Raw genomic sequence first — 26,880 nt, 5'->3', positions numbered from 1 at the left:
TGCCATGAGCCGAGATGGCGCCAATACACTCCAACCTGTGCAACAGGGCGAGACTCTGTCTCAAGAAAAAAACAAAGAAATGTTGTCATTCTTTTATCTTTCTGAACTTGTATTTCCATTCCATTTTCTCCACAGAATTACATTCCAAAGCAATATATTTCATGCATGAAAGTGTTTTTATCACTTTGTAATACTTCTCTGCAACAAAAGTATGTATATGTAGGCCGGGCGCGGTGGCTCAAGCCTGTAATCCCAGCACTTTGGGAGGCCGAGACGGGCGGATCACGAGGTCAGGAGATCGAGACCATCCTGGCTAACACAGTGAAACCCCGTCTCTACTAAAAATACAAAAACTAGCCGGGCGAGGTGGCGGGCGCCTGTAGTCCCAGCTACTCGGGAGGCTGAGGCGGGAGAATGGCGCAAACCCGGGAGGCGGAGCTTGCAGTGAGCTGAGATCGGGCCACTGCACTCCAGTCCGGGCGACAGAGCGAGACTCCGCCTCAAAAAAAAAAAAAAAAAAAAAAAAAAAAAAAAAGTATGTATATGTATTAAACTTTTAATTCTTTTTAACTTCCTATGACAAAAAGTCTCTCGTTAAATTTTTTCCCCTGGATTGAATTATCAATATAATTACTATTAGCAGTCAAACAAAAGAAAAGTATGCTGCAATTTATATAAATAACTTTTAAAGAGAGGAAACATTTTATTGGAATGATAGCTATTAATAAGACAGATGGGCTCGTTTCTTTCAAAAATGCATTTATGCCCAGGCACGGTGGCTCAAATCTGTAATCCCAGCACTTTGAGAGGCCAAGGCAAGCGCATCACTTGAGGTCAGGAGTTTGAAACCAGCCTGGCCAACCTGGTGAAACCCTGCCTCTACCAAAAAATACAAAAATTAGCTGGGCATGGTGGCCTGAGGTCCCAGCTACTCCGGAGGCTGAGGCAGGAGAATCGCTGGAACCCAGGAGATGGAGGTTGTAGTAAGCTGAGATGGCACCATTGCACTCCAGTCTGGGCGACAGAGCAAGACTCTGTCAAAAAAAAGCATTTATCTGTGAATGAACATTATTTAATGATAGAATTAGACAAGGTTTCGCAATAAATTCTATTTCCTTTATGTTTTTATGAGTGTGCTGAGAAACTTTGTTCCCATGTAAAAATAGATGACAAAATTGTCATTCATTTTCATATTTTTTGAGATATCTGCAAAAGAGTCACATAGTGATAATCTCTCAACTGACAACTTGATTTGATTTTTCTTTAATTTTTTGTTTAAAGCAAGAATTTAAAACACTTGTGTTACAAAAGTCATTAGAAGTATTCCCTTTCTCATTTTCTGGGTGGTATTGTAATGTGGCTGACTCCATCTTGCTGCTAGCCTCACAGGCTGGCTGTCTTCGCTCATTCTTGGGGTTGGCCATGCTAACCGTGGAAGGAATTTAGTTTACAGTTTAACTTAGAAGTCAGGATGATAATAGTCCCTCCCTAAAACTAATCCTCTCCTTATTGAGGGGACTGAAACCACCTTTGTAAAACTAGATAACATCACTATTGTAGAATCTAAGATTGGTCATTGGAGATGTTTTCCAGACTTACACCACCAGGACTAGTGACTTGTGACTCAGTTGGCCCTGCAGCCTCACCCAGAGGTGGACTCAGTTCATGAGGACTATTCTCCACATCCCTAATGACTGCATCCCCAGTCAATCAGCAGCATCCATCCCCTAGTCCCCTGCCCACCAAACTGAAAAACCATAACCTCCAGCCTTTGGGGAGACTGATAACTCCACTTCTCCCACAAGGCCAACCTCACCTTAATGTTAATTAAACTCTTTCTTTACTGTTTTGCCTGTGCAGTGGGCAGGAAGAACCCGTTGGGTGCTTACAGTATGCCAAAAAGACTTTGCCAAGGTTTAGCAAATGACTATCAATTAAAAGTAATTACACTTTAACTTAAGAGACACCGTGTTGGCCGGGCGCGGTGGCTCAAGCCTGTAATCCCAGCACTTTGGGAGGCCGAGACGGGCGGATCACGAGGTCAGGAGATCGAGACCATCCTGGCTAATACGGTGAAACCCCGTCTCTACTAAAAAATACAAAAAACTAGCTGGGCGACGAGGCGGGCGCCTGTAGTCCCAGCTACTCGGGAGGCTGAGACAGGAGAATGGCGTGAACCCAGGAGGCGGAGCTTGCAGTGAGCTGAGAGCCGGCCACTGCACTCCAGCCTGGGCGGCAGAACAGAACAAGACTCCATCTCAAAAAAAAAAAAAAAAAAGAGAGACACCGTGTTTACTGATATACTCAGAAAGGACTGGGAAAATTAGAATATTGTTTATTTTAATACATCATTGTCAATCTAATATTTTTTGGAAAGGTGTTTTTATGTTATGTATTTGAAATATATATACACACATACATATATGTATACATATATATGTATTTTTTTGTTTTGTTTTGTTGTTTTTTTTTGTTTGTTTTTTGAGACAGGGTCTCTGTTGCCCAGGCTGGAGTGCAGTGGTGTGATCTCTGCTTACTGCAGCCTGGAGCTCCCAGGCTCAAGCCATCACTTCAGTCCCACAAATAGCTGGGACTACAGCCATATGCCACCATGCCCTGTTATTGTATTTTTTTTTTTTTTTTTTTTTTTTTGAGACGGAGTTTCGCTCTTGTTGCCCAGGCTGGTGTGCAATGGTGCGATCTCCGGCTCACCACAACCTCCGCCTCCTGGGTTCAAGCAAGTCTCCTGCCTCAGCCTCCTGAGTAGCTGGGATTACAGGCATGTGCCATCATACCTGGCTAATTTTGTATTTTTAGTAGAGACGGGGTTTCTCCATATTGGTAAGCGTGGTCTCGAACTCCCAACCTCAGGTGATCCGCCTGCCTCGGCCTCCCAAAGTGCTGGGATTACAGGTGTGAGCCACCGCGCCTGGCTCTGTTATTGTATTTTTTTTGTAGAGGCCAGGTTTTACCATGTTGCCCAGGCTGATCTCAAACTCCAGACTCAAGCAATTCTCCCACCTTGGCCTCCCAAAGGGCTGAGATTACAGGCTTGAGTCACCAGGCCTAGCCCTGAAATTTTTCTATTCAAAGTACATGTGTTAACACCCATCCCTGTGATACTAGGTTCCAATGCTAAATTAGATTAAAAAATTCAGAGCCAGGGGCAATGCCTCACACCTGTAATCCCAGCATTTTGGGAGGCTGAAGCGGACAGATCACCTGAGGCCAGGAGTTTAAGACTAGCCTGGCCAACATGGTGAAACCTCATCTCTACTAAAAACACAAAAATTAGCCAGGCGTGGTGGCACACACCTGTAATCCCAGCTACTTGGGAGGCTGAGGCAGGAGAATTGCTTGAACCTGGGAGGTGGAGGTTGCAGTGAGCCAAGACCGCACCACTGTACTCGAGCCTGGGTGACAAAGCAAGACTCTGTCTTAAAAAAAAAAAAAAAAAGGATAAGAAATGATGAGGCGCTTGAGTTTGTGTGCAGGATGAAATAAGGCACACTGCCATTAACATGTGTTTGTTTGTTTGTTTGTTTGTCTGTTTTGAGACAGTCTCGCTCTGTTGCCCAGGCTGGAGTGCACTGGCACAATCTTGGCTCACTGCAAACTCTGCCTCTTGGGCTTAAGCGGTCTTGTGCCTCAACTTTCCAAAGTGCTGGGATTACAGGCGTGGACCACCACGCTCAGCCTAACATGTCCTATCAGTTTCTTTTCTCTGTTTTTACTAAATATTTTCAGGGACAAAGCACTTTTTGTCAAGGGACAGAAGAGATCATTAACTTTCCATCATTCTTACTTCCACTCCACATCATAATAAATGAATTCAAACGCCCAAACATAAGCCAAAACACCACTTAAAAATTTTTTTTTTTGTAGAGACTATCTTGAATGCTATGCTGTCCAGGCTGGCCTCAAACTCCTGGCCTCAAGCGATCCTCCCTTCGTGGCCTCCAAAGTGCTGGGATTATAGATGTGAGCCATCACATCTGGCCTCACCCCATTTTTTTCTCACGCCATTATTAATGCCAAACTTTGTCAGCAACAAAAGTCAGCAAAAAACAAGGAAAGTCATAAACCCTGACCTTAATGCCTTGATTAAAGAAGCCTTCACTGACACTGTTACAGAATGAAAAACTATGGACTAGGAGAAAATATTTGCAAATCCATGTCTATATTCATAGTATCCAGGATATATGAAGAACTCTCAAAATTCAACAGTAGGAAAAACAAACCATCCAATTCTTTTTTTTTTTTTTTTTTTTTTTTTTGAGACGGAGTCTCTCTGTGTCACCCAGGCTAAAGTGCAGTGGCACGATCTCGGCTCACTGTAAGCTCTGCCTCTCAGGTTCATGCCATTCTCCTGCCTCAGCCTCCCAAGTAGCTGAGACTACAGGCACACACCACCACGCCCGGCTAATTTTTTGCATTTTTAGTAGAGACGGTGTTTCACCATGTTAGCCAGGATGGTCTCAATCTCCTGACCTCATGATCCTCCCGCCTCAGCCTCCCAAAGTGCTGGGATTACAGGCATAAGCCACCGTGCCTGACCCAAACCACCCAATTTTTTAAAAAGGCAAGCAGGGCACTGTGTCACACGCCTGTAGTTCCAGCTACTCAGGAGGCTGAGGCAGAAGGATCTGCTGAGGCGAGGGGTCTGTGGATGTAGTATGCCATGATCACATCTGTGAATAGCCACTGTGCTCCAACCTGGGCAACATAGTGAGACCAGATCTCAAAAAAAAAAAAAAAAAAGTTAGAGAATTGAATGGTCACTTCATCAAAGAAGATATAAGATTGGCCAGTAAGCACATAATAGGTCTTCGAGATTATCAACCACTAGGGAAATGCATATTAGAACCATAATAAAATACCACTCCATACCTATCAGAACAGTTAAAATAAAAAATACTGACAACACCAACTGTTGGTGATAGAGTAACTGGAACTCTCATACATTGCTAGTGAAATGTGAAGTAGTACAGCCACTGGGAACGTTTGTTATAAAATTAAGCATGTATCTAACCAAATGCTGATGCCTATTGTGATACCTCAGTTCTTATCTTCTTAGTTTAAAATAATTTAGACCGGACACCGTGGCTCATGCTTGTAATCCCAGCACTTTGGGAGGCTGAGACAGGCGGATCACGAGGTCAGGAGATCAAGACCATCCTGGCTAACACGGTGAAACCTCATCTCTACTAAAAATACAGTAAATTAGCCGGGCGTGGTGGCGGGCGCCTGTAGTCCCAGCTACACAGGGGGCTGAGGCAGAAGAATGGCGTGAACCCAGGAGGCGGAGCTTGCAGTGAGCCGAGATTGCGCCACTGCATTCCAGCCTGGGTGACAGAGCGAGACTCCGTCTCAAAAAAAAAAAAAAAAAAAAAAAATTCTTTTGCTTTTTCTTTTCTTTTTTTCTTTTTTTTTTTTTTTTGAGACGGAGTCTCGCTCTGTCGCCCGGACTGGAGTGCAGTGGCTGGATCTCAGCTCGCTGCAAGCTCCGCCTCCTGGGTTTACGCCATTCTCCTGCCTCAGCCTCCCGAGTAGCTGGGACTACAGGCGCCCGCCACCTCGCCCGGCTAGTTTTTTGTATTTTTTAGTAGAGACGGGGTTTCACCGTGTTAGCCAGGATGGTCTCGATCTCCTGACCTCGTGATCCGCCTGTCTCGGCCTCCCAAAGTGCTGGGATTACAGGCTTGAGCCACCGCGCCCGGCCAGAAAAAGAATTTAAACAAGAGACACACAGCAAAAGAAGTGCAGCATAGGCTGGACGCAGTGGCTCATGCCTGTAATCCCAGCACTTTGGGAGGCCGAGGCGGGCGGATCATGAGGTCAGGAGTTCAAGATCATCCTGGCCAACATGGTGAAACCCCGTCTCTACTAAAAACACAAAAAATTAGCTGGACATGGTGATGGGCGCCTGTAGTCCCATCTACTTGGGACGCTGAGGCAGGAGAATTGCTTGAACCAGGGAGTCGGAGGTTTCAGCGAACCAAGATCACTCCACTACACTCCAGCCTGGGCAACAGAGCAAGACTCCGTCCCGGGGGAAAAAAAAAGTGCAGCATAGAGTAAGAGTAATTTACTGTAAAGGAGAAAGAGTATTTTGAAAGTTAAGGGCAGAATGGACAGCACACTCTGAGAGAGAGAGGATTCAGGGCAGGCTGCTCGTTTAAGGATGAGACAGCAAAAACTGGCACTAAGGACACTCCCTTTATGGGAGTCTTACGTGATTATTCGTAAGGAGGTGGAAAGAGGCGTTACTAGTAAGCATAGTTCTGGGTGGTCTTCTGGGTGCACATGCACAGTAGTTTACATGCTTGTCCGTACATCACGTTTCATTAACATCTTAAATGTCCACCTGGGGGTATATTTTTTACGATTAAAATGAGCAAAGGGTCCGTTTGAGACCAGGTAAAATCAAAGTGTGCATGCTCTCAGGGCCGAGCGCGGTGGCTCACACCTGTAATCTCAGCACTTTGGGAGGCCGAGGTGGGTGGATCACCCAAGGTCAGGAGTTTGAGACCAGCCCAGCCAACGTGATGAAACCCTGTCTCTACTAAAAATACAAAAGTTATCTGGACATGGTGGTGTGCGCCTGTGGACCCAGCTACCCAGGAGGCTGAGGCAGAAGAATTGCTTGAACCTGGGAGGCAGAGGTTTCAGTGAGCCGGGATAACACCACTGCACTCTAGCCTGGGTGACAGAGCAAGACTCCATCTCAGAAAAAGAAAAGAAAATAAACACACACAAAAAACCCCGAAGTGTGCATGCTGTCTACATGAGAAATTCCCTACCGCAGATAGCTTTGTTTGAATAAGCTCAATTACATTGCGAATGCTGAGGCTTATTGCGTTGACTGAATGGTCACCATGATTGCTATGTCCCAAGAACATGGTTACTTCCTTGACTACCTACCCCGCATCAGTATGAACCAGAAGTCCCATACCTGGAGACTGTGGTATGTATGAATAATTTGTTCCTTTTTAGTGCTAAGCAGCATTCCATTGGATAAACAAGCTATAGTACATTCATACAGTGGAATACTACTTAGCAATAAGGAAAGATGTATTGACACATGCAGTGACTTGGATGAATCTCAAAGGTATTATGTGCTGTGAAAGAATCCAGTCTTTAAAAATTACATATTATGGCCGGGCGCGGTGGCTCAAGCCTGTAATCCCAGCACTTTGGGAGGCCGAGACGGGCGGATCACGAGGTCAGGAGATCGAGACCATCCTGGCGAACACGGTGAAACCCCGTCTCTACTAAAAAATACAAAAACTAGCCGGGCGAGGTGGCGGGCGTCTGTAGTCCCAGCTACTTGGGAGGCTGAGGCAGGAGAATGGCGTAAACCCAGGAGGCGGAGCTTGCAGTGAGCTGAGATCCGGCCACTGCACTCCAGCCTGGGCGACAGAGCAAGACTCCGCCTCAAAAAAAAAAAAAAAAAAAAAAAAAAATTACATATTAAATGATTCCATTTATACGGAATTTTCGGAAATACAGTCTATAATGATGAACAGATCAATGGTTGCCACGGGGCAGGGGAAGGGTGTGGCTATAAGGGAGTTTTTGGGTGTGAAATAAACTGGTCTTTGCTGAAGCAGGGTCTCACTTTGTCACCCAGGCTGGAGTGCAGTGGTGAGACCATAGCTCACTGCAGCCTTGAATTCCCAGGCTTAAGTGGGAGTTCAGCCTCTTGAGTAGCTGGGACTACAGGCACCATGCCTGGCTATTTTTATTTTTATTTTTTTGAGACAGAGTCTCACTCTGTCGCCAGGCTGGAGTGCAGTGGTGCAATCTCGGCTCACTGCAACCTCCGCCTCCTGGGTTCAAGTGATTCTCCTCCCTCAACTTCCTGAGTAGCTGGGACTACAGGCGTGCGCCACCACGCTCAGCTAATTTTTGTATTTTTAGTAGAGATGGGGTTTCACCATGTTGGCCAGGATGGTCTTGATTTTCTGACCACGTGATCTGCCCGCCTTGGCCTCCCAAAGTGCTGGGATTACAGGTGTGAGCCACTGCGCCTGGCCTGTTCTTTACTCTGATTGTGGTGGTGGTTATATGGATCCATATATGTGTTAAAACTCAGTACAGTACAAAGAAAGAGAAACTCAACTTCACTATATAATTTTAAAAATAAAAATTTAAAAAGAAGGCTTAATTGTCATTAATATTTCAAATTATTTATTTACTTGACATCCCAAATATTTTTATGTCCTAATGTGATTTGACATGGGTGAGAAGTATGCCTTTTTCTTCTAAATAGGTGAAGAATGTGTAGGAAAGCAATGGGAAAGGAGAGCTGGTATGATGCCTCAGATGTGGGCCTACAATTACATATTACTATGGCGTCTGTGAGTTATTGAAATGACCTGTCATACTTATACTCTAGACTGCTGTTTTTTTTAAAAATTCAAACCTGATTATGTCCCTCCCCCGTTTACTGCCTTCGTGCTGGAAATCTAAATACCTTAAAATAGTTTATAAAGGTGCAGTGGCTCACGCCTGTAATCCCAACACTTTGGGAGGCTGAGGCGGGCAGATCACCTGAGGCCAGGAGTTTGAGACAAGCCTGGCTAACATGACAAAACTTCGTCTCCACTGAAAATACAAAAGATTAGCCGAGCATGGTGGTGCACGCCTGTAATCTCAGCTACTCGGGAGGCTGAGGCAGGAGAATTGCTTCAACCTGGGAGGCAGAGGTTGCAGTGAGCCGAGATCGCACCATTGCACTCCAGCCTGGGGGACAAGAGTGAAACTCTGTCTCAAAAAAAAAAAAAAATAGTTTATAAAGTCCTGCATGATCTTCTGCCAGCCACTTCAAGGTCATCTGTAACCCTGTCTCTTCTCTCTTTTGTTTGATCAGTATAGCTAAGATCCTTTTTATTGATTAAAAAAAAAAAATGGGCCAGGCGTGGTGGCTCAAGCCTGTAATCCCAGCACTTTGGGAGGCCGAGATGGGCGGATCACGAGGTCAGGAGATGGAGACCATCCTGGCTAACACGGTGAAACCCCGTCTCTACTAAAAAATACAAAAAAACTAGCCGGGTGAGGTGGCGAGCGCCTGTAGTCCCAGCTACTTGGGAGGCTGAGGCAGCAGAATGGCGTAAACCCGGGAGGCCACTCCAGCCTGGTCGACAAAGCGAGACTCCGTCTCAAAAAAAAAAAAAAAAAAAAAAAAAAAAAAAAGGCTGGGCATGGTGGCTCACACCTGTAATCCTAGCACTTTGGGAGGCTGAGATGGGTGGATTGCTTGAGTCCAGGAGTTTGAGACCAGCCTGGACAACAAGGCGAAACCCTATCTCTACAAAAAATACAAAGATTAGCTGGGCATGGTGGCACACGCCTAGAGTCCCAGCTACTTGGGAGGCTGAGATAGGAGGATCGCTGGAGCCCAGGAGGTAGAGGCTGTAGTGAGTTGTGATCATGCTGCTGCACTCCATCCAGGGCAACAGAGCAAGACCCTATCTCAAAAACAAAACAAAACAAAACAAAAACCCAAATAACAACAATAAAAAACCAAAAACTCACTGTGGTTTTGCTTATTTTTTCCTTTGCCGTTTTCTATGTCATTGATTTCTGCTTCTACTTACATTGGGCTTACTTTACCCTTCTTCTGCCTTATCAAAGTGGAACCTTAACTCGGTGCTACCCTATAGAAATATAATGTGGCACCATATTTGTAATTTAAAATTGTCAGTACCAGCCAGATGTGGTGGCTCATGCCTGTAATCCCAGAACTTTGGGAGGCCAAGGCAGGTGGATCACTTGAGGTCAGGAGTTCAAGACCAGCCTAGCAAACATGGTAAAACCCCATTAATTCTAACATCTGAAATATCTTAGAATCAGTCTCTATTCATTTATTTTTCTCTTGAGAATTGTAATGGTTAATTTTTGTGTCAGCTTGACTGGGCTGAGGGATGCCTATATAACCCATTAGTTCTGGGTGTATCTGGGAGGGCTTTCTGGAAGAGATTGGCATTTGAATTGGTAGACTGAAGAAGATTGCCCCCACCAATGTGGGTGGGCATCATCTAATCCACTGAAGGTCCAAATAAGTTAAAATGGTGGGGAAGCGTGAATTCATTCCTTCCGCTTGAGCTAAGACATCCATGTCTAAAGACTACTTTAGACATTAGCACTCCTGGTTCAGGCTTGGACTGAAACTACACCACCAGTTTTCCTGGGCCTCCAGCTTCACCCGAGCCAATGCTTCATGATAAATTTCTTTCTATAGCTCTCTCTCTCGCTCTCTCACTCTCTCTCTCTCTCATTGGTTCTATTTCTCTGGAGAACCCTAGTACAAGTGAAGTGTGATTCAAATTTTGTTTTCTTTTTCTTTCTTTCTTTTTTTTTTTTTTGACAGAGTCTCACTCTGTCACCCAGGCAACCCGCCAGGCCCAAGCAAGCCTCCCACCTCTGCCTCCTGAGTAGCTGGGATTACAGGCATGCACTACAGTGCTTGTGCCTGGCTACTTTTTTTTTTTTTTTTTTTTTTTTGAGACAGAGTTTCACTCTTGTTGTCCAGGCTGCAGTGCAATGGCTATTCACAGGCATGATCCCTCTACTGATCAGCATGGAAGTGCTTCATTTCTGATCTGGGCCAGTTCACCCCTCCTTAGGCAAACTGGTGGTTCCTCACTCCCTGGAGGTCACCATATTGATGCAGAATTTGGTGTGGACACCCAATTAACATAGTGCACTAAAGCCCAGAGCTCCTGGACTCAAATGATCCTCCCACCTCACCCTCCCCAGTAGCTGAGACTACAGGCCCGTGCATGCCTGATATCTCTGAGCCTTTACACATGCTTCTTTCTCTGCCTCCTCCCACCCCAACCTAAGTATCTTCTACTCATTCTTCAGGATTCAGCAGAGGCATCATCTCTTTTACAGAACTTTTATCTGTCGGGACTGATTCAAGTAATAGAAACTTCCTTGCACTAACAAGCCAAAAAGGGAAAAAGGGATTTTAATATAAGAGTATAGGGCCGGGCGCGGTGGCTCAAGCCTGTAATCCCAGCACTTTGGGAGGCCGAGACGGGCGGATCACGAGGTCAGGAGATCGAGACCATCCTGGCTAACCCGGTGAAACTCCGTCTCTACTAAAAAATACAAAAAACTAGCTGCATGAGGTGGCAGGCGCCTGTAGTCCCAGCTACTCGGGAGGCTGAGGCAGGAGAATGGCGTGAACCCGGGAGGCGGAGTTTGCAGTGAGCTGAGATCCCGCCACTGCACTCCAGCCTGGAGGACAGAGCGAGACTCCATCTCAAAAAAAAAAAAAAAAAAAAAAAAAAAGAGTATAGAAGTATACTCTTCCTTGAGGAAGAAATCATCCAAAACTAAGCACTCCATTTCACTGGGACTTTATCTCTTGTGTCTGTTCTTTCCCACCCTTAGAATCCCAGTTTGCTGCTTCAAGTAGCTTTGTTACTGCCTGTATACCTCTCATTCTTCTCCTCTAGACCATAAGTTCCTTGAGGGCAGGACCGTGCCTTTATTAATTTCCTCATCCCCAGAACTTAGCAGAGTACGCCCAACAGAGTTTACAGGTGGTGAAAGAGGAAGACAAGTAAACTGGCCCTTAATGCACAACCCAGCAAGTGTCCTTGAAAATGCACATTTTCAAGGTGCTTCCAGAGCCAGAGGAGATAGAGAGGACTCACCTCCCTATCTGGGCAGTCGAGAAGCTTCAGGAAGGACACAGGCTGATGCATTGCTTATCCTTTGATTGGGGGATCCAAAGGGAAGTCCCATAAAATGCATATTTATTATTTATTTATTTAACACAGGGTCTCACTCTGTCACCCAGGCTGAGTGCAGTGGTGCAATCAGGGGTCACTGCAGCCATGACCTCCCTGGCTCAAGTGATCCTCTTACATCAGTGTCCTGAGTAGCTGGGATTACAGGCATGCACTACCACGTCCAGCTAATTTTTTTTTTCTTTGTAGAGATGGGATCTCACTATGTTGCCCAGGCTGCTCTCGAACGCTGGGTCTCAATCCGCTTGCCTCAGCCTCCCAAAGGGCTGGGATTATGGGCATAAGCCATCACACCCAGCCACAGAGAGTCTCTTAGAGACCCTCTCAGCTCCTTGGGTCTCCATTGAAGCGAAGAGAGAACATCCAGTGTATTTCTGCGTGTTGCTTGAAGACACAGGAAAGGAACAACGAGTCACAGCACAGGGGCCTTGGCAGTCTGTTTCTCTAACATTTCAGCCATTTGAGATTTCATTCAGTTCCTTTTTTTTTTTTGATATGGAGTCTCACTCTGTCACCCAGGCTGGAGTGCCATGGCACAATCTCGGCTCACTGCAACCTCCGCCTCCCACATTCAGCCTCAGCCTCCTGAGTAGCTGGGATTATAGGCAACCACCACCATGCCCAGCTAATTTTTGTGTTTTTAGTAGAAACGGGGTTTCACCATGTTTGTCAGGCTGGTCTTGAACTTCTGACCTCATGATCCGCCTGCCTTGGCCTCCCAAAGTGCTGGGATTACAGGTGTGAGCCACTGCACCCGGCCTCATTCAGTTCCTTTTTTCCATCTTGGGACCTTTGAGCATTTCATTTCCTCTGCTTAGAGTGCTTCCTCACCCTCTTCCTTTAGACTAACCTCTATAAACAGCTCGAAGGTTTCAACTTACATGTCACTTTCAGGAGAGGAAGGAGGCTTCCCTCGCCCGCAAACTAGGCTAAGCCCCATCACCACACAGCCCCAAAGCAGCCTGCTCTTCCCCTTTCTGAACACTCACTTCACTGTGCTGCCTGTTAAGAGGCTGCCTCCCCAGCGCTCTGCGATCTGTCACAGCAGGGACCATGTCATCTCTTGCCTATTCACAGGGCCTGGCACAGAGCCTGGCACCTGAGAGGTAGTCAGAAATACTTGTTATTACTTTTAATTTCAATAGTTAGTGTAACTTCATTTTAAATAGAAAAATCAAGGCACAGAGGTGGGGAAGTGAATATTCCAGTGGCTTCGAGTTGGTTGCAGGACCGCACTCAGAGCCTGGGCTGGATCCCTCTCTGCCCTGTATCCAATAGCACTGTGTCTCTTCAGTTTTTTGTTTTTGTTTTTGAGACAGGGTCTTGCGCTGTCACTTAGGTTGGAGTGCAGTGGCACAATCACGGTTCACTTTTTTTTTTTTCAGATGGAGTCTAGTTCTGTCACCTAGGCTGGAGTGAAGTGGCGTGATCTTGACTCACCACAACCTCCGTCTCCTCAGTTAAAGCAATTCTCCTGCCTCAGCCTCCCTGAGTACCTGGGACTACAGGTGCGTGCCACCATGCCTGGCTAATTTTTGTATTTTTTTAGTGGAGATGGGGTTTCACCATATTGGCCAGGCTGGTCTGGAACTCCTGTCCTCAAGTGATCCACCCGCCTCAGCCTCCCAAAGTGCTGGGATTACAGGAATGAACCTCCACACCCAGCCATTTCCCCCCAACTTTTTAATTTGAAAACTTTCAAATCTATACAAAATTGCATGAATAGGACAATAAATGCCCATCTATACTTCAAATGGATTCATCAGTTGCTAACATTTTGCACAGTGGCTCTCTCTCTCTCTGCTTCTTTTTTCTCTCTCTCTCTCTACACACACACACACACACACTATATATATATATATATATATACATACACACATATACTTATTTTTTTGCTGAACCATTTAAAAATTAATTGTAGACCAGGCACAGTGGCTCACACCTGTAATCCCAGCACTTTGGGAGGCCAAGGCGGGTGGATCACTTGAGGTCAGGAGTTTGAGAACAGCCTGGACAACACGATGAAACCTGGTCTCTACCAAAAATACAAAAATTAACCAGGCGTGGTGGCATGTGCCTGTAGTCCCAGCTACTCGGGAGGCTGAGGGACGAGGATGGCTCGAAACTGGGAGGCAGAGGTTGCAGTGAGCCGAGATCGTATCATTGTACTCCCGCCTTGGCAAAAGAGCAAGACTCCATCTCAAAACAAACAAACAAAAAAAGAATCAATTGCATTCACATTTTATCCCTAAATATTTCAGTGTGTATCTCCTAAGAAAAAGAACATTCTCCTATACAAATACAGCGCAATTATCACAACATTACAATACTATTAATATACACATTCATATTCAAATTTCCCAGTTATCTCAATTATGTCCTTTTCAGCTATTTTTTTTTTCCAGGAGCAATCAAGAACCATGAATTGCTTTTGGTTGCCATATCTCAGTCTCCTTTTTTTCTTTTTTTGAGGCAGAGTCTCAAAAAAAGTACAGTGGCGTGATCCTGGCTCGCTGCAACCTTGGCCTCCTAAGCTCAAATGATTCTCCTGCCTCAGCTTCCTGAGTAGCTGGGATTACAGGCATGCACCACCAAGCCCAGCTAATTTTTGTATTTTTAGTACAGACAGGGTTTCACCATGTTGGCCAGGCTGGTCTCGAACTCCTGACCTCAAGTGATTCGCCCACCTAGGCCTCCCAAAATGCTGGGATTACAGGCTTGAGTCGCTGCACCTGGCCTAGTCTCCTTTAATATAGAACAGTTCTCAGACTACTTTATCTTTCACAATATTAACTACTTTCTTTTTTTTTTTTTTTTTTTTTTTTTTTTTTTGAGATGGAGTCTTGCTCTGTTACCAGGCTGGAGTGTAGCGGTACAATCATGGCTCACTGCAACCTCCACCCCCGGGTTCAAGCGATTCTCCTGCCTCAGCCTCCCAAGTAGCTGGGACTATAGGAGTGCACCACCACATCCAGCTAATTTTTGTATTTTCAGCAGAGATGGGGTTTCACCATGTTGGCCAGGATGGTCTTGATCTCCTGACCTCACGATCCGTCCATCTTGGCCTCCCAAAGTGCTGGGATTGCAGATGTGAGCCACTGCACCTAGCCATTGAGTACTTTATCTTTCACGCTTCATTTTTGAAGAGTCTGGGTCAGATGTTTAGCAGAATGCCCCTAATGTGGATTTGTCTGATTATTTCCTCATGGTTAGATTCAGATTAAACTTTTTTTTTTTTAACAAGATGCCACTTGCATGATGCTGTGGGTGCCTTTTCATTGCAATGCCTCCATTTCAGATGTGAGAAAGTTCTGGGCCTATAGGGCATTTCAAGCCTGGGTGTGTATGGGGGAGGAGGGGATAGATGTTCATCTATGTACCAGATCCTCAGATCCCTGGGGTGGGTTGCGGGGAAGGCTCAGGGAGCTGATGGATAAAGCCACAGCTTCAGTCCTGGCAGAGTTCACTGCCAGGGATGGCTGCTGACTGTGGGGCACTGATGGTGGGCAGCCAGGGTCGAGGTGCGAACTTCTCCTTCCCGCAAGGCGCTCCAGGTGTTCAGTGGCAGCCAGTTCCTCAGTTAATGGGTCACCTGCTGCTGCGGCCACTCTCTGTTGATGCAGCTACAAGGGAAATGAAGAGGGCTGAGGGAGGTGGCCATGCCAATGCTGTTCTGTGGAGGAGAGGGACAGCAAAGGGACAGGTGTACAAAGACAGAGGGAGCCATGGCCGGGCGCAGTGGCTCACGCCTGTCATCCCAGCACTTTGGGAGGCCGAGGCAGGTGGATCACTTGAGCTCAGGAGTTCGAGACCAGCCTGGGCAACATGGTGAAACTCTGTCTCTACCAAAAATACAAAATAAATTAGCTGGACGTGGTGTCACGAGCCTGTAGTCCCAGCTACTTGGGAGGCTGAGGTGAGAGGATTGCCTGAACCCAGGAAGAGGAGATTGCAGTGAGCTGAGATCGCACCACTGCACTTCAGCCTGGGTGACAGTGCAAGATCCCGTCTCAAAAAAAGAAAATAAAAAAAAAAATAACACAAAGACAGAGGGAGCCTCTGAATAAAAAACAGAATGAAAGAGTAAGGGCCAGGGCATCAGAGGGGATGCACACACCAGCAAAGGAGAGAAAAGTGGAGGGATAGAGACAGAGAAAAACCAAGAGACTCATAAATGGCAGCCCACAGAGAAAAGAAAGCACCAGCTGATATGCCTCACTCACAATTTGCAAGTCCCTTTCTGAGGTTCTCTGGCTTTGGCCTTTGTGGGACAGTCAAGAGAGTCTGTGTTTATATCGGTCAGACTCAAAGGGCACAAGTGTTTCCCCCAAGGGGCTGTGTGGGGGTCACCTGCTCAGTCTGTACTTTTCCAAACACAGAAATTCTCCTTTGTGCCCCAGAAGCCAGGCCCTGGGCCAGCAGTTTCCTGCCGGAGCTCGGCATGTCTCCTCCTTTTTCACAGGGCTGTCAGCACTGAGGAAGGCCTACTGATAAAGAGGAGCAGGAGAGAGGCAGACAGAAGGGAGGACTCAGAGAAAAGAAGCCACTAGAAATAGCCTTCCCTCTGGAGTGGGGAGGAATCCAAAAATCCCAGGAGCTGCCCAGCGGGTGTGACCTTAGCTAATAATAACAGGCCAGGGTTTTCTCACGAGAAAAAGGATCAGCATAGAGGAGGGTGGAGGGAAAGAGAAGTTGCTCAACCCCCACACTGTAAGGGGTACAGATGGCACCCAGGGGTTCTGCCAGGGCCAAACTCCTCTAAAAGCTCCTGGGGAAGAGCTCTGCTACGGGAACCCAGGGTGGACAGAGTCGACTGTTTGGCAATAATGGCATGTCTGTGCTTTTCTTTCTCAGGAAGAGAAGACAGTGAAAAGAGCATAGTCAGGAATCAGGAATCTTTTGTGGCATCACAGCTGAACCTAAGTGAAAAAGCACCTTTCTGCCCTCTGCCCTTGGCCAAAAGAACACCCTTCAGTTCCTGCTTCTTACTGAGGCGGTTGAGGAGCGTCAAGGGGCTGGACAGGACACCCCGCAAACTTTCCAGCCATTCCTGCTGCTCCTTCTCGTTGGGGCAAGTGAGGACATATCTCCGCTCTGGGGTGACAATGGTGAGTCCGGCTTTCCAGCGATTTCCTCGGATGCCCTTGGGCAGGTCTTCATAGACTTCATATCCCTGCTCCTTGTTCCCAAGAAAAACCTGGCCCTGCTCAAAGGCATCCTGAAAATGGAGGGTACAGGGTCGGTCATCAGAGGGTGTCCCCCAGGGCAGAGGGGCCCTGCAGCCCTGACAGCCTCCAAGCTCTGTTTTGGGAAGGGGGTATGAGGTCCCTGCTGGGATTTCTGCTGAGTGGGACCCAGAATTTGAAAGATCAAAACCCTAAAATAAATCATACACATCATCTGTTGAACAGATACTGAGGGTGGGCCTGGTAGTTCATGCCTGTAATCCTAGCACTTTGGGAAGCCAAAGCAGAGGACTGTTTGAGGCCAGGAATATGAGACCAACCTGGGCAACATAGTGAGACCCCTTCTCTGCAAAAAAAATTTATTAATTATTATCATGAATTGTTTTTGGAGACAGGGTCTCACTCTGTCACCCAGGCTGGAAGTGCAGTGGCACAATCATGGCTCATCCCAGCCTCAACCTCCCAGGCTCAGGCGATCCTCCCACCTCAGCCTCCCAAGCAGCTAGGACTACAGGCATGTGCCACCACACCTGGCTAATTTTTAAGATTATTTTCTTGGCCGGGCGCGGTGGCTCAAGCCTGTAATCCCAGCACTTTGGGAGGCCGAGATGGGCGGATCACGAGGTCAGGAGATCGAGACCATCCTGGCTAACACGGTGAAACCCCGTCTCTACTAAAAATACAAAAACTAGCTGGGCGAGGTGGCGGGCGCCTGTAGTCCCAGCTACTCGGGAGGCTGAGGCAGGAGAATGGCGTAAACCCGGGAGGCGGAGCTTGCAGTGAGCTGAGATCCGGCCACTGCACTCCAGTCCGGGCGACAGAGCGAGACTCCGCCTCAAAAAAAAAAAAAAAAAATTAAGATTCTTTTCTTTTCTTTTTCTTTTTTTTTTTTTTGAGACGGAGTCTCGCTCTGCACCCAGGCTGGAGTGCAATGGCGTGATCTCGGCTCACTGCACCCTCTGCCTCCAGTTTCAAGTGATTCTCCTGCCTCAGCCTCCTGAGTAACTGGGATTACAGGCACACACCACCATGTCTGACTAATTTTTGTATTTTTAGTAGAGACGGGGTTTCACCATGTTAGTCAGGCTGGTCTTGAACTCCTGACCTCGTGATCCGCCCGCTTCGGCCTCCCAAAGTGCTGGGTTTACAGACGTGAGTCACCATGCCCGGCCTTAAGTTTCTTATAGAGATGGGATCTCATTATGTTGTGCAGGCTGGTCTTGAACTTCTGGGCTCAAGTGATCCTCCTGCCTCAGCCTCCCAAAGTGCTGGGATTACAGGCAAGAGCCAGAGCACCCAGCCCTACTTTTTTTTTTTTTTTTTTTAATTAGCTGGGCATGGTGGTGCATGCCTGTATTCTGAGCTACTCAGGAGACTGAGGCAGGAAGATAACTTGGGCCCAGAAGTTCAAGGTTGCAATGAGCTGTGATTGTGCCACTGCATTCCAGCCTGGGTGACAGAGAGAGACTCTGTCTCTAAAAAAAATAAATAAGTGATACCTAACATTTATGGAGACCTATTAAAATCAGCATCAGGAATTACAATGCTTTATAGTAACTTAAATAACCATCATGGCAACCTCTGGGGAAGGCATTCTTATTAAGCCTGTTTTTCAGAGGAGGAAACTAAGGCACAGAGAGCTAAGTACTCAGCTCAAGGCAACACTACTACAAGTAGCAGCGCTGAGACCAGAACCCAGACAGCCGGGTTCTAGAGTCCACCACACTCCTAACCACTACATATCACGGCCTCTTGGTTAGAAGTGAGCCCTGGAGACTAGAGGAAGAAATACACCTTATTTAACTACCATGGGCAGCATTTTGGATACTCATAATGGACTTCCTGAAAGCAAGGAGAAAGAAGCTTCATGCCACAGGAGATTACTTCAAGAGCAACAAAAACAAGGGGTAGAGGTTTTCCTCTCAGGGTTTCTCTAGCTCTGGGGCTCTGGGAGATGTGTTTATCCATAGCTTTCACATAGTTTCAGGCAAGCACTACCCAGTTCTGTCTGAGGAAGCCCTGGGGAGGGAGCAGGAGTGGCTCTTACCAGTGGGTTCTTGTAATAGAGCAGCCTCCGCTCATGGCAATCCAGGGCGAACCACCTTTTCTTGAAAGGTTCTCTCTGCTGCAAAAGAGGGAACCTCTTACCATGGATGACCAAGTCAGTTTCTGAGGATAGAGATCAGGGGCCAGCCCAGGCCAAACCAAGGGAACTGGCCAGTCCCACTGGTTCTCCAGCCCAGCCTCCTCAGTCAGACATCCTAGTCCTTCTCCCTGGGGCCTGGACAGGAGCCCTCAGGCATTGAAGGTTCTGCCCATTACCCTTCCAACCCCATCATACCCTCTACCAGCTTCACCCTGCTGCCTCCAGGTGCTGCCTTGACTTGGAAGAGGCACTTTCCTCTTTCTCAGGCGGTGGACAAAGAAGCCAGAGAAAAAGGAAGTTGGGGAAAATCAGAAGTGGTTACTGCTTAGCAAGGCTGAAAGTGCTGGCCTTGGCTAAATTCTGACCTAGGTCAGGGAGAGAAAGCCCGGCAACAAGAAGCACGCGGAGGGGCTGCGCCTCTCTGAAAACAACCCTTTGACTACTTTTTCCACCTGCCCAAGGCTTGCTTTCACGATTGCCTAACACAGGGGTATCCAATCTTTTGCCTTCCCTGGGCCACATTGGAAGAATTGTCTTAGGCCACATGTAAAATACACTAAACTAATGATAGCTGATGAGCTTAAAAAAAAAAAAAAATCGCAAAAATATCTCATAATGTTTTAAGAAAGTTCATGAATTTGGCTGGGCATGGTGACTCATGCCTGTAATCCCAGCACTTTGGGAGTCTGAGGTGGGCAGATCGCTTGAGGTCGGGAGTTCGAGACCAGCCTGGCCAACATGGTGAAACCCCGTCTCTACTAAAATTACAAAAATTAGCCAGTCATGGTGGCGGGCACCTGTAATCCCAGCTACTCAGGAGTCTGAGGCAGGAGAATCCCTGGAATCCGGGAGGTGGAGGTTGCAGTGAGCCAAGATCACACCACTGCACTCCGCCTGGGTGACAGTGCAAGACTCTGTCTCAAAAAAATTAAAAAAAGAAAGTTGTGTTGGGCCTCATTCCAAGCTGTCCTGGGCAGCATGCGGCCCATGGGCTGTTGGTTGGACAAGCTTGGCCTAACACCTTTCACTGTTCTCTTAACAGTCATCCCATAAACACATTAAACCTTTTGTATACATTAAGCCACATAAGTCCCTCAGGGAGTGGTAGAAGGTACCTTTGGCCCAGTCTTTTCCATGAAGCCTTGTTTGAGGTAGTTCCTGGTGAGGAATGGCACGAGCTGTGGAAGAGAGACAGACACTGACCCCCAACTCACACCCCAAAGCTCCAGCTTCCCGCCTGGCTCCCGACAAAGGGGAAGTTTGAAATGGGGAAGGATGTATGCTTATGGCTCATGGTATTATATTTGGAAAGTGCAATGGATATAATATTAATATTTCACAGAGCCAGTCGACAGCACCCCAGATGTTTGCAGAACTTAGTGGCACGGCCAAGTTTTGGTTTAAGGACTCCTTCAGTAACCCCAGGGTATGGACATAGGCAAGGCTCTGCAGAGACCCTCTTGGTGTCAGGGAACATGTTCTGAGGGTCCACTTTGCGTCAGGCTCCGGCTGCAATTCTTAATCACCCTGAGAGGTGGGTATCACCAGCTTCACTACACATCTGAAAAACCAGGCCACAGAGAAGGGGCTGGGGATTTTCCTGAAGTCACATCACTGGTAGCGCAAAGAGCTGAGATTCATGCCCAGGGCCGATGACACTAGACTGTACTCCCACCACTACACTAGGGTGCTAAAGTGTAAACATGCCAGGGCCCTCTGAGCAGGACCTTGGGAAAGGCATGGTCATTGGTCAGAGTTCTGACACAGAGCAACAAGAAAATGACGCCAGAGGCTGGGCGCGGTGGCTCATGTCTGTAATTCCAGCACTTTGGGAGGCCAAGGCAGGTGGATCACTTGTGGCCAGGAGTTTGAGACTAGCCTGGCCAACGTGGTGAAACCCCATCTCTACTATAAATACAAAAATTAGCTGGGCACGGTGGCACGCACTTGTTATCCCAGCTACTCAGTAGGCTGAGGCAAAAGAATCCCTTGAACCCGGGAGACAGAGGTTGCAGTGAGCTGAGATAGTGCCACTGCACTCCAGTCTGGGTGACAGAGGGAGACTCCGTCTCAAAAAAAAAAAAAGAAAGAAAGAAAAGAAAATGATGCCAGAGTGGACAGAGAAAGTTCTGAAGCAGAAGTCGGGAGACCTGGTTCTAACTCCAGTTCTGGCCTCCACCAGTTGCATTACCTTTGTAAGACCTTCTGTCTCATGAGGCCTTATGTCTCTCCCCTGTGTGATAAACAACCTGGATCATGTGATCCCCACAACCCCTTCCAGCCTCTCAGCCTATACTCAGAGATGTTTCCAGGGGTTGATGATGGCCTCCTATGCTCCCAGACATCAACCTGGAAAGTCTAGAGCTTCAAATGACAGTCTAGGCTTCAAAGAACAGAGAGCTCCAGGGCCCAGGGCAGAGGCACAGGGGAAGTGAGGTCTGGGGAACAGCTACAGGAAGTTTAAAAGGGGGAAAGTTGTGAGCCAAAAATGAAAATATAGGTCAGATGCAGTGGCTCACACCTGTAGTCCCAGCACTTTGGGAGGCCGAGGTAGGAGGATTGCTTGAGGCCAGAAGTTCGAGACCAGCCCGGGCAACATAAGTGAGATACCATCTCTACAAAAAATAAAAAATGTTTTTAAATGTAAGAAAGAAAATATAAACTGTACTACTCCCCTCCTCCTAAAATACATTCACTATGCTTTAATTCTTCCATTTGGAGAAAACAGATGGAGTCCCAAACTGCTCAATATTCTGAATTTGAGTCAGCACAGAGCAAGCAGAGGCCTAGGGAAACCATTGGGAGAAAAAGGAAAATCACATGGCTGGAGCACTGCTTCCTGTACTTCAGATGCCTTGGCTCGTTGGAGTCTCACAACAGCCCTAGAAAGTAGCTACTATCACCTAGGCAAGTCACCTCACCTCTCTGGGCCTGGATTATCTGTCACCATGGCAACAATACCTACTTTCTCTGAAGTCCAAAAGACCACATGCACTTATTACAGGACCACAGACCCCACTGGGATACCCTGGGTTTCCAACATGTGGACCCTAAAGCTTGAGCCAGGCCTGGTGATTGCTCAGAACCTCACACCATACACAGACATTAAATGGGAAGAAAGACACGGGATGGATATCGGGTACTGACAGTGGATGAGAGAGGCAGGGGAACATTGAGGATGTTGACCGAAGAGCAATTTCCTTTACACATGTCAGCAAAGATGGGCAACTTGCCCAGATTAAATAAGGCTGAGCATCTGCACTTTGTCCTCCCTCCTCATAGTCAGCAGTCAGCACCCTCCACTCCCCGCCCATGGGAGCCAGCATTAACCGGTTCTGGGTGCAAACTCAGCAGACTGACACAAGGGCTCTGACTCGGGCCTTACTGGAATTGCTCCCAGACAGCTGTCATCTCAGCACATCCTTGGGCCTGAAGGGGACCCTATTCCAGACAACTGGCTCCCTACAAACCTTGGAATTAAGGAGCATTTAGGCTTTCAAGGAAGTTCTAGGCCGGGCGCGGTGGCTCATGCCTGTAATCCCAGCACTTTGGGAGGCCAAGGCGGGCGGATCACGAGGTCAGGGGATCGAGACCATCCTGGCGAACACGGTGAAACCCCGTCTCTACTAAAACTACAAAAAAATTAGCCGGGCGTGGTGGTGGGTGCCTGTAGTCCCAGCTTCTAGGGAGGCTGAGGCAGGAGAATGGCATGAACCCGGGAGGCAGTGGAGCGTGCAGTGAGCGGAGATTGCGCCACTGCACTCCAGCCTGGGCGACAGAGTGAGACTCCGTCTCAAAAAAAAAAAAAGGAAGCTCTAATGGTTGAGATTAAGAAAATCCCAGCATTAAAATGGTTTTCCACCCCCATCACTTACAAAATCCTCTTAGAGGGGAGCCTCTTGAAGAGGACCAGAGTATACAATCTCAGAGCCGGAAGGGACCCTGAAGATGACCTGGACTAACTGCCATCTTACCAATATGGAAACAGAAGCTCAGAGAGGTGCCAGGACCTGCAGGGGTCACACAGAAAGTGAGCAATAGAGCATCCCTGAGAGCCCAGGCTTCCTGGTTCAAGGCAGCATCCTCTGCCCCACACCATGCAGGCCTCCCTGGCCCAGTCTGAAATAGGGAAATGAAGGCCCCAGAAGTCTGGAGACAATCAAAATGAAGTTCTCGGCTCCCCATCATGTTGGCCACGAAGGGCATACCTGCTCCTGTTACAATTGTAATGGGGAGGATCCCAGGCTTTCCCAAGCCCAGAGCATCACAGGGCAAAGTGGGGATATTAGAAAGGGAAGCGCACCTTTGGTTATTCACCTGCCCTTCCTGGGACTGTATATCACATCAGTGAAATGGAAATAATCACCCCTGCCCGGCTGCCATTTCACAAGACAAAACGGGCTCAAAGCACTCTGTAAGCAGTATGTTAGGGATCATTTGTACATTTTAGAGGGAGAAGGGGTCAGAAAGAGATGACCAAACGCTGAGCCCCTTGACACTCCCCTGAAGGGGAGAAACTGACCTGCTTTCAGGGAGGCTGCCTTGTCACATGTGAGGCTGTAATCCCCCAGGCTCCCTTGGAGAATACCTTGGGTTTCCCTCTGAGCTACCCAGCCCTCAACCTCGAGGTCTTGCCTGCAAACAAACCTAGTCTGGCTTCTTTGGTTTCTTTTTTTTTTTTTTTTTTGAGACAGAGTCTTGCTCTGTCACCCAGGCTGGAGTGTAGTGGTGCCATCTCGGCTCACTGCAAGCTCCACCTCCCGGGTTCATGCCATTCTCCTGCCTCAGCCTCCCAAGTAGCTGTAATTACAGGTGCCCGCCACCACATCCAGCCAATTTTTTTGTATTTTTAGTAGAGACGGGGTTTCACCATGCTAGCCAGGGTGGTCTCGATCTCCTGACCTCGTGATCCTCCCGCCTCGGCCTCCCAAAGTGCTGGGATTACAGGCATGAGCCACCATGCCCAGTCCTAGTCTGGCTTCTGAGTGTCTTCGAGGTCAACAGACAGGGAAAGAAGGAGATGGCCGAGAGGAGATTCAGAAATTGGGGTCCACATTTAGCTCACCTCAGACTCCGGGAGTTCAGGAAAAGCCATTTTTAGATACTGCAGACGGGCTGCACGCAGGGCATTGAACCAGTCCACTATCTCCTGCCGAGAGAAGTGCATAGGACACACATACAGCAGTGAGATGGGGTGGGTGGGAGGCTGCGTCTGGTGGCGGAAAGCTAGCTGGGCATTGCATGTGGGGTGCATGTATTCAGCGCCTGCACACACCCCACAGCTCAGCTCAGGGGCATCCAGGGAGGACTGTGTCAGAGCCTTGTGGGCTAACCCGAGCAAACAGGAAGCCTCTGACAGGGATAACCCCAGAGCCCCGGAAAAGGATCGGGTGAACTGCACAGGAGTTCTGCAATGGCCTCAGACAGTGCTTTTCACCTTCTAATGCATACAAAATCTCCTGAGGCTCTTGTTAAAATGCAGAGGCATATGCAGTAGGTTTGGAATGGGGCCCAAGACTCTGCATTCCTAACACGGTCTCAGGTGATAAGATGCTGCTAGTCAGTGGAATACACTCTAAGAAGCAAGGTTCTAGGAAATCGTTGTCCTCAGATGTCAAAGATTGGCATTTGGGTGGGGAGCAGGTGTGCCTGGGGATGCTCCTCTGATGAGGATGCTCATGGCAACTTAGGCCAAAGCTGGCTTGGTCCCTTCTGCTGTCACTCTGAGAGAACATGTCCCTCAGCAGCCTGGGTCCACCTTCATCTCCCACCTAGACACGTATCTAGCTGGCCTTGATCGGGTGCTCTCCGATTGACCCTCTCATTGCAACCAGAGTGATACTTTTTTTTTTAGATGGAGTCTCGCTCTGTTGCCCAGGCTGGAGTGCAGTGGCATGATGCCGGCTCACTGTGACCTCCATCTCCCAGGTTGACGCCATTCTCCTGCCTCAGCCTCCTGAGTAGCTGGGACTACAGGCACCTGCCACCATGTCTAGCTAATTTTTGTATTTTTAGTAGAGACAGGGTTTCACCATATTGGCCAGGATGGTCTCAATCTCCTGACCTCGTGATCCGCCTGCCTCGGCCTCCCAAAGTGCTAGGATTACAGGCATTGAGCCACCGCACCCGGCCTGCAGCCAGAATGATTTTCTAATTACAAATCTAATCAGTCTGACTTGGAGTCCTGTCTACTACCCTCAGAAAAAAAAAAAAAAAAAGTCTTAAGTTCTTTACTATGACTGCTGTCTGAGCTCCTTCCATGCAAAACTATTTGCAATTCTCCCAACACCTACTGTTCCTTCCTCTTGGGACATTCTGCTTAGCCCGCTCCATCCCACACACACCCTTTACGTAAAACATTCTACTTCTCTCACAGGTTAGTTTTGATATTGTAATAGATAGATTTTCAGTGCTTGCTCAGCCTAAGCCCTGCTTCTACGAGAACTACCCCACCTATCTTCACCCAACCCCAGTTGCAGCCCCATTTACTGCTGTGATCCTGCCCCTGCTTAACCACAGCAACTGGACCAGGCCTGGAACAATACAGAGGCTGGACTGGGCTTATCAGATTTCTTCTCCCAGGAATTTGGAATTGGAAGACTAAAAGGCTTGTTCAAATAGTGGTAGTTTGCGACTTTGATATAATATGATTATTGAGAAAGTCATTTGAATATGGTTTCAAAGGAATGAAACCATTTCCCTTTCTCTCTCATAGGTGAAGCACACAGGCCTAGGATTCCAGGGGTCTGTGCTCTCTTGTCCTGGAGTTCATTAAGGACCCTCTGGCCAGGTGCGGTGACTCATGCCTGTAATCCCAGCAGTCTGGGAGGCTGAGGCTGGTAGATCACCTGAGGTCAGGAGTTTGAGACCAGCCTGACCAACATGGTGAAACCCCATCTCTACTAAAAATACAAAATTAGCCAGGTATGGTGGTGCGTGCCTGTAATCCCAGCTACTCGAGAGGCTGAGGCTGGAGAATTGCTTGAACCTGGGAGGCAGAGGTTGCAGTGAGCTGAGATTGTGCCACTGCACACCAGTCTGGGCGACAGAGCAAGACTCCTTCTCAAAAAAAAAAAAAAAAAAGAACCTTCTTAGGTCTCAGGCACTAAGGGAATAATGGGGCCAGCCCAGAAAAGACACGCCTAGGCCTTCACATTGGAAGGTCTCTCCAGTCACAATCTGGTGATCCTGGTGCCAAGTCCAACCTGCATACCTGTTGGTTTGGCTCCTGAAGTTTTGTTTGTTTCAATCCTCCATGCAGGTTTTCCTGTTTGCCACAGCCCCCTCCCCACCCCTTATGCCTGTCCACTTAGCTTTTAAATCACCCCCTGACTCCTGCAGACAGGAATCTGGAGTCCTCATTTATGCCCATCTAACAGACAGGCTGGGGCATCAAGCAAAAGAGAAGAACGGCCAGACCCAGGTTGTCAGATGCACCATACTGGGCAGATAGGAGGGAGCTGGGTATCCTAAGTGCCAGAGACCTTGGGTGCCTCAGTAAAAGTCCTTGTGGCAGTGATTGGCATGGAGAAGGGGCTAGGGCCGTGGTGCTAGGGTCTCGGATGCTAGGATGGTCTCGATCTCCTGACCTCATGATCCTCCCACCTCGGCCTCCCAAAGTGCTGGGATTACAGGCGTGAGCCACCAGCCTGACCAGCCTGACCAACATGGTGAAGGACTAGACCTTCCCAAGGTCTAGTCCCTGCATCTGGTTCCTGGCTCCTGCTGCCAAGGGTCCTCCCTACAGCAGAGACACATGGCGGGTAAAGTGAGTGCAGGG

General features: G+C 47.9%; 1 protein-coding gene across 2 annotated transcripts in view; it reads right to left on the bottom strand.

The window, feature by feature from the left end:
• Positions 1–15,007: 15,007 nt before the first annotated feature.
• Positions 15,008–26,880, bottom strand: part of ADAP2 (ArfGAP with dual PH domains 2) — a 37,685-nt gene continuing 25,812 nt past the window's right edge. Inside the window, exons 7-11 of one of the 2 annotated variants that reach the window (XM_010372286.2) lie at positions 24,166–24,249; positions 20,216–20,278; positions 19,002–19,079; positions 16,758–16,986; positions 15,008–15,391 (exon numbers count right to left, since the gene is read on the bottom strand). In XM_010372286.2, the coding sequence (XP_010370588.1) occupies positions 15,357–15,391; positions 16,758–16,986; positions 19,002–19,079; positions 20,216–20,278; positions 24,166–24,249 (489 nt within the window). In that variant the 3' untranslated portion in view covers positions 15,008–15,356. The remainder of the gene's footprint in view (positions 15,392–16,757; positions 16,987–19,001; positions 19,080–20,215; positions 20,279–24,165; positions 24,250–26,880) is intronic. The other variant, XM_030923473.1, reaches the window with a different exon arrangement.

This window comes from Rhinopithecus roxellana, chromosome 19, assembly GCF_007565055.1.
Source record: "Rhinopithecus roxellana isolate Shanxi Qingling chromosome 19, ASM756505v1, whole genome shotgun sequence".
NCBI lineage: Eukaryota > Metazoa > Chordata > Mammalia > Primates > Cercopithecidae > Rhinopithecus > Rhinopithecus roxellana.
This window is presented reverse-complemented; position numbering and strand designations above follow the sequence as displayed.